This window comes from Sceloporus occidentalis, unplaced genomic scaffold (assembly GCF_023333645.1).
Source record: "Sceloporus occidentalis isolate IW3139 unplaced genomic scaffold, rSceOcc1.0.p SCAF_105, whole genome shotgun sequence".
In the NCBI taxonomy this organism is placed as follows: Eukaryota; Metazoa; Chordata; class Lepidosauria; order Squamata; family Phrynosomatidae; genus Sceloporus; species Sceloporus occidentalis.
Genome location: NW_028317085.1, coordinates 3,082,369 through 3,090,543, shown reverse-complemented (window position 1 = coordinate 3,090,543; position 8,175 = coordinate 3,082,369). Strand labels below are relative to the sequence as shown.

Here is an 8,175-nt window from a genome sequence, read left to right as displayed (position 1 = left end):
CAGATTAAATAGCACCCAATCCATTGACAGCCCAAATGGGATGTATGTTTGTTACGTGGAAATATGTACAGCGAAAATGGTAAAGTTAAGTGACGATATGAGTTGGGAAACTGGATGTTTTGGACAAATGGAGACGGGCGCAAAACACCAGTGATATAAGCACGTAGCATTTATTGAACGTTCTCCTTACACAAATGTACATGTCTGAGGAGTCACATATAATTTTACATCTGGGAAACACAGGCTGTATGAAAAGTTATTGTAATTTAAGGAAAATGTAAATAAGCCAAAAAAGTAAATTGGATTGATTTCGTGCTTCACACACACATCTCTATCTACAGTGATATAACGGTACTCCTGGAACATCAGAGGTCTGTTATTTTTGTATGTCGTGGGCAAAGTTTCTCAGAAGCATTTCACCAGTGTTAACCTCCATTACATCTTGTTACAGTAACATTAATGCAAATATAAATTTATCTTCAATATATATTTCTAGAACGATAAAAATTATACAAATTTTATCAGATATTCTGGACATGCCTGGCAACACCAAAAAAAATTATATACATTATATACAAAGTGTAAAGAATACATAATGCATTTTTATGAAAGGAGCAGATGAAAAAAAACCACACAGGTTTTAACTAAATATTACACATTCCTTGCTTTACAGTGCATGGCATACATTCTTCTCTAGTTCATAAAAAAAAAAACAAAAAAAAAAAAACCCAAAACCAAAAATAGTAACTTAAGCTTATATCATTTGGGTATCACTCTATATGTCAAAAGTGTAAACAATTACTTTGAGTAGTCAAAGAAAATTGAAGAACATATCCCTGCTGTCTCATTAGTTTGTATTCTACAGAGACATGCCAAGTTGATAACCTTTATGTTACAGTTAAGTTTACGGCAAGCATAATACCGCGTGTAAGAGCTCCCAGGTGTAATTTCTAAAAAAAAGTTGTATTCACTAAAGTAGGTAGGAGAGTCACGGTGCTAACTCAGAATGAATCTATTTTAATAGCCTATGCATGGCAAATTGCTCAGTCCTATAATACACACACATTTTACCGGGCCTTCCAAGCTAAATTATTTCAAGTATCCGTTCCACTAAATATATGCATTATGAAGGGGCAAACAACATCCAGACTTTCCCCCGACAAGGACCAAGCTGTTTTTACTTATAGAATTGGTCCTTTACAATGTTTAGTTAAGTCTTAAGTATTTCAGGTTGCTTTAAGTAGTTTTTGAACTTGGAACACAGCTTAGTTATTGAGTCTTTCACATTACAGCGCCATTTGAATGGCAACATTTAAAAAAAATCTGGAAACAAACATTTTCATTGACATACATACCGTATTTGCTCGATTATAAGACGAGGTTTTTTTCAGAGCAAATGCGTCTTATAATCGAGGTCGTCTTCTAATCAGACCTCAAAATGTCCGCTGGGGCCATGCTGCTTACCGGGCTTTGGTCGCGAGCAGCAGGAGAACAGGAAGCTAGCACAGTCCTCACATAACTCTGCCTCCCCCCTCCTTCCTCTGGGGGCGGGGCCAGAGAAGTTGCTCGCACAGCCGGGCCCCTGCAGAAGTCTGGGAGTGAGAGATCTGCAGTTCAGGTAAGGGGGTGGGGGAGGGTTTCTGAGTATGTGTGATTAATGGAATGAATGAGTATTTACATGTTTGTGAATGTGTGTTAGTATGGATGTTTAAGGGGGGTAGTGGTGGTAGCATGGCATAGGGAGGCTGTACTCACACTCCTATCATCCCCAGGTTCCAGCATGTACTGGCTGCCTTGGCTTGATAGGAGTGTGATTGCTGTTAGCAGTATATATATATACCTCCAGAAATGCCTTTTAACCCCCTATATGCCACTTCTGGAGGCAGAGTGGCATATAGAGGGTTAAAAGGCACATCATGGGGCAGAGTGGCAAATAGGGGGTATAAGGCATTTCTGGGGGCAGAGTGGCAACCCTGGGGGCAGATGTGCATAACTGGGGGGGCAGGTTGGCAAATAAAAGGAAATAAAAAATATATATATTTTTCTCAATCATAGCTTTTATTAAATATGAAAATATTGTTTACATGAATTAATATTTACTAGTAAAACTTTTTTCCTATAGGGTAGTCTTATATTCAGGCTTTGTTTTTTTCCTAAATTAATATTCAGATTTTGGGTGGTCGTCTTATAATCGAGCAAATACGGTATTTACTCATTTTTATACAGGTTTCTCCATAATTACATAAATCAGTTTTTACATAATTTTCAGTGTCATTTTATCTTATAGACATCTGCTTATAAAACAGTAGAAGATAAAACACTCTACAAAAATGTTAATCTTATAGAAATATTTGGTACTGGAAAAATATAATGCTTTTTTTAAGAAGACTGGACTTTTAATTCGAGAAGAAAGAAATTATAAGCATTTAAACAGTTTTTTGGGATAAGTCATAAATAGTATTTAGAAAAAAACTAAACAGGAAATATAGCTAATTGTTCTAAATTTAAACATTCAACATAGGCACTTCAAGTTTATATACATGAAAGTTTTAGCATTCTTCATTACTGATGGCTCAATAATTATTCCCTTGCACTAACATTTTCGTTCCAACAAAAAATTCATCTGACGCAAGGGCTAACACTACAAGCCTCTTTAGCAGCAATAATACTTGTGTGCTTACTGTAAAACCTGTCGTTTACATACATATATTAAGTGAAGAAAATCGACCTGAATAGAACACTCATATTTGCAGATATGCATTTTTAAACAAAGCACATGAGCCTTTTGTCTTATGACATAATCAGGAGAACCATTTAAAAAAAAAACAACAGCACTTCCTGTTTCCTGCAGGTGTAAAAGAAACCGTGAAACAATGGAAAAAAAAACAAAAAAAAACAAGCAGTCATTTCACAGATAATGTGTCTTTCCCGTCTAAGTGTAATAAAAAGTTGTTGCCAGTAGTGGATTGGAAACACGTGGAAAAGTATAGTTTTGTGGTAGCGTCCCACAAAAAAGGTAGGACGCAATACAGATATGAAAATTTGGGCAGATGGGAGTTCCCATCCAGCTCTGGTTATTAGAACTTTCAACCCGCTAGTAAACTTTTCCGCCCTTTACGAGTGGAAAAGTACAGCCTGCCATTTTCCAAAATAATCAAGTCACTGTAGTGTTACATTAACGAAATACATGCCTCATCGGTATTTTAGATTTGGAAAAAGGCGGCTGGCACATGTCACAGCCGTTTAGCGTAGCAGAAATGATGTACCTGGGTATATTTGTACTTTAACACTAAAGCACAAACTTCTGAAAATGAAAGACCACTTAATTATTTGTATATTTTTACTTTTATAATATATATATATATATATATATATATATATATATATATATATATATATATATTATAGCAGACTTAAGTCACTCACAAGGTATGCATTCCAAAAGGAGACTATGTGGCTTGATAAGCAAACAAACCCTTGGTTACCATTTTAGCTGCTCGCTCATTTTGTAATGTTCCCCCGGGAATAGAAGCTTCAAAGAAACTTATTTCACACCCGAATCAGATGACTTATTAAGCTCGATTCGCACTCCTTTTTCACCTAAACAGAGAAAGAGAGGGGAAAAATATATTTAAAAAAAAAAAAAACAACAACTATAACTTTGGTAAAAATGTTCTTGGCATAGCTGATAAAAGTTGAAGGTTGCAAAAGTATAATATAGATCTATAAGAATAGGGTGGATGGTAAAACAGTATCAGCCAAATCAGAGGTCTGGGTGGAACTAGCTCTAGGAACTTAAGCAGAGGGCTCCTCTCCGAGACATATCCAGGTATACCAATGAAAGATTCACTACGTGAATTCTAGAAATTACCTGTGTCTAAATATTTTTCTTTTGCTCTGGCTCTTTCTTCAGCATCAAAATACCACACTGTTATTGCGTACCTAAAATGAAGAAAAATTTGAGATTGACATCAATACGTCAAAAGGAAGTTAGAAATTGAGATGAGATAGTTATTTCCACAATTATGAGTACCTTTTAAGTCCAACACTACTCAACTTACAAGAGGAAAAGAGACAGAAACACAAATCAAACTCTTATGGAACAATCAGCAATAACGTTCTGATATGTTGCCAATATGCTGTGGTGCCAAAACTACATTATAGCATTGTGTCCTAAAACTGATCTTTGTAAATATGGACTCATGTGATACAAATATATATCAAAAGATACCAAAGACTACATTGTAGTTTGACCTACATTTGAGGATACATACAGGTCATTTGTAGGTACTATTTTGCAAGGCTAGATCCCCAAAATACATATTCTTCATGGGAAGCGCCACAAAAGCAGCATTTTAATAAAAAATGGAAAACATCATTCACGGGTTTTATTCTTTGTTTACAGTTTCATTAAAAAAAAAACAAAAAAAACCTTTTGGACATTCTATCCCAGTTTTTAATTGCTTTATACAAAACCGGTAGTCTTACAAAAAAGCCACACAAACTAGGATGCAGCTTTGCTTAGCCTGTTTTTTATGTTAAATTGGAACATGAAAGACCTCTTCTAATTGAATAACATTCTGAGAATGGCCAGGAAAAACTGATATGTATGTCTTATTGCCTAAAACTATTCAGAAATTCCATAATAAAATAGAAACTCTGCATATTAGAAAGAAATCACAGATACCTATTGCAGATGATCCCTGTAGATTGTTCCTTTTGACAAGATTAGCTTAGCATGAATTTGGAACAAGGTCTGGGCTGTTAATTACAGACCTGCAGACCTGACATGTAGCAAGTTATTCAAAAGGAAGACACATATGTATTCTAAATAGAAATATATACACTTTGCTGAAAGAAAAACCTTAAATATAATCTAAACCCCTAGTTTTATAGCATCAATAAAGATGGTCACACACTCAAGACTAACAAGTCTAAAATTAAATAATTTATCTTGTAGCAAAGGCAAGTCTAAAATTATATAAATTAACCTTGTAGCAAAGGCTGGCTGAACTTCATGAGGATTGCGACGGTCCGACCAGAAAAACAGGAGTCTATCAAATTTCGGTTCAATGTCTGCATACTGGGCTTTACCTTCAGGAAATATTCGGAGCACACCTCCATTGGTCTGTAAATAAATTACATACAATGATTAATGAGAAAGCCGCCTATAACGAGACCTCGCCATTGTTCATCCAAACTCAACAGAGCAAGTAAAATGAACAGATTTAGCTAAACCCGATATATTTCATATAAAGAGTAATAAAAATAAATTGGTTATATCTGCTTATTGCATCACTACTACCCTAAACACTAAAAATAAACTTTGATAGACGATACTGACCTACAGGCAATTATCTATCGTATATACAGTAGATCATGAGGCCTGACCCAAGCAAATACAACTATTCTTAAAACTGAGAACCAAGACACCACCACACCACCTTCAACTTCTAATTCTAAGCCCTCCCTAACCCCTCATTTCACTTGTGTTCTAGCGGGGCGAGGGTAGTCTAGGATTTGCTCACGTGCTCGATGTCCAACTGGCCCACCTCTGCCCAAAAAGACATCTGTATGCTCTACCCACTCCCAGCTTTCCACTGGGCTAGCCTCACGTCCCCAACTCAGTCCTCCTCATTCCGCCTCCCACCACTTGGATGCTGCTATGATGAAAAGACGGGAAGAACTTCTCAGATACACGGCCAGTGATTTCTATGTGCCGATATAATGCAATGCTTAGATTACACAATGATATTATTGAACTTACCTTCGCATCCCAGTCTTTATTAAGATAGTATATGCAAGTGACACATCTTCCATCTCCATTGGGATTATCCACATGTCTCACATATCCCGTTCCTTTTCCTGGGTAACACGCTACCATCGCCTGGGAAATTAAAAAAAATATATATTTTTTTTTTTTTAAACTGCAAATAGTTATTCTACATATAATAAAAATGAAAACCATAAAAGCTGCAACAAGATCCAAGACAGAGCTTTTTTCTTAACCATTCTCCTTTTTTTTAGTGCACCCACACAAATTGGGACCCATCAGGAGAACTCTTTACATGAATGGAGCATTGCGTTCATTGAGAACACAATGTATCCATTTATAAAGTCTTGTGTGATCGTGCATCAGGAACTCCCAGGTACTTTCTTCATGTTGTTCCACGCCATTAAGATTTTTTTGGCATGAAACCTCATTAAGGTTTTAAGAGGTTAACGCATCCGATAGCTGTGTGGTCTCTTCTGCAAACATGAGGCATTCCGCAGAACTCTTCGTAAGCATTTGCCCCCTTCCCTCGATATTTGCAATAATATACTCACCTCCGGCACGGATTTAATGGGAGCGCTTTCCAGCTTCAAGCGGCCAATCCATGGAAACAGATGTCAGGCCATGGGGGGGAAAGGGAAGCTGCTGCTGCTGCAACTTCTAGTTCAGGTAAGTGCCATTTTTAGAAGTTCTTACCCACTACCAAGAAGAACGCATACTAAAGTACTGTATCAGAGACAATAGACTGTCCCTTTAAACCCCATTAAAAAGGCAAATAGAAAAAAAATGGCAATTAAAGTTTGTTCTGCTTCTTTACTTTTCGGCATACTATTCAGCATACTCTTCACACTCATATCAATGCAGAATCAGAAATACTATTGGCAGTTGATGGTGAAATGCCCAAAAGTTCAGGGAAACAGTTCTTTTACAACTTCATAATTTTACAATCAAATCTTAACTGTCAAGTGACACAAAGGCAAGAACTAACAGGCTGTTGCCATGTCAACTGAAATGCTCCTGATGTTTATATATAGTGTTTGTATGATTAAACCTATAGGAGAAAACCAATGACAGATCCGTTAGATTAACAGGCAAGACAGATAAACTACTATTTTGTCTAAACTCACCATTTACAGAACTATATAAGCTTTCATGCGAGGACGGACTTTGCTACACCCGCATTATGAAAAAGGTATACATCGCTCTTACCTTCGTCCTGCCGTTGATCCTGAAGCTGTCCAGCTTGCCATTGCAGTGCCGGATGAGATCGTCCATGCTGCTCATGAGCTCCCTTATCGCGCTGCAGCCGGCCTCCTTCCCTTCCACCCAGGTGATCTGATCGCCGCGGATGTCGCGGGTCGAGTCGCTCTTCTGGTTGACGAGCTGCCCGTCTGTAAAGCGGCCGGTCTTGTGCAGGGCTTTCACCTCGGACACGATTCTCTCCCCCAGCTCCTGGCCCAGGAAGTCGTCCAGCACACAGATGCCATGCTTGCTCATGCACGGAGCGATGTACTCCTGCGCCAGCTTCTGCAGCAGCGGCTTCGTCTGGCCATTTGGCCGCCCGACTCCCTCTCTCCTCCTCGCCGTGCTGCTCCCCCCTGCCTCCCCGGAGGTCTGGGTGTAATCCTCTTCCTTGATGGCCCTCAGCGTGGCCCCTCCGACCACCAGCTCCCTCTGCTCGCCACCCCCCGCACTTGTAGCCTCCGCGGCGTCTGGGGCATCTTGTGCCGGGGCTGAGGGCGCAGGAGGAGGCTGCTGCGGCGGTTCCTTTTTTGGGTCCTTTTGCAGGGAAGTGCCGGTGTTTGCCCCCGGGGTAGTTGCCGGGCTCCCCTTGCAGACCAGTTTATGCTTCTTCCAGTCCTGCCGCTGATGCTCTTTGCTGCAGTAGAAGGAGCTCCGGCAGCGGCCGCACAGCAGCAGGTTCTCCATCTTCCCGCACAACTCGCAGTACTGCCGGTCACGGTCACACGGGCTGCTGCCCCGACATCCTCCACCGCCAGCCATAATAACCACTGCGTGCCCGAGGTAGCCGGGCTCGACCTGTTACTAGAATACTGCGTCACTCCGCACAGAGTCCCCGACCCTTAACCACGTGAGGCGATACTTTTCACCTGTCAAACACCCAGGCGGCGCGCATCAGCCACATCACAGCTGGATTAGCGCTACCAAAAGATAACTAAAACGCATATTCACAACAGATCGATTACCGAACGCCAGCTAGCGCTAGTTTTCCTACTCTTCATAGCTCACTTACACGCTCAGGAGCAGCCAGAACCAGACGGTCCACTACAAGGGACTACTGAGCCTGCTTTATGGGTGTGTTCTCCGGCGATTGGTTCCATGGTGTCGTTTGACCCTTATCACTATTTGCTGCTGTGAGGGATTCTGAGAGTTGTAGTTTC

The 8,175-nt window shown here is 39.9% G+C and overlaps 1 protein-coding gene across 1 annotated transcript; it reads right to left on the bottom strand.

Moving 5' to 3' along the window:
* Positions 1-3,544: 3,544 nt before the first annotated feature.
* Positions 3,545-7,777, bottom strand: LOC149283408 (egl nine homolog 1-like). Its single transcript, XM_089497631.1, has 5 exons — positions 6,983-7,777; positions 5,768-5,887; positions 4,992-5,128; positions 3,872-3,942; positions 3,545-3,600 (listed from the first exon to the last, which is right to left on the bottom strand). The coding sequence occupies exons 1-5, from the start codon at positions 7,775-7,777 to the stop codon at positions 3,545-3,547; spliced, it is 1,179 nt and encodes a 392-aa protein (XP_089353757.1).
* Positions 7,778-8,175: the final 398 nt, after the last annotated feature.

Bases quoted from the DNA above. Each gene is read 5' to 3' on its own strand.
- LOC149283408 (XM_089497631.1), bottom strand. From the start codon at position 7,777: ATGGCTGGCGGTGGAGGATGTCGGGGCAGCAGCCCGTGTGACCGTGAC. The intron at 3,943-4,991 runs GTTAATTTATAT...TCTTCATTTTAG, and splicing joins CAGCCAGCCTTTGCTACAAG to GTACGCAATAACAGTGTGGT. The intron at 3,601-3,871 runs GTAATTTCTAGA...TTCTCTGTTTAG, and splicing joins AGAAAAATATTTAGACACAG to GTGAAAAAGGAGTGCGAATC.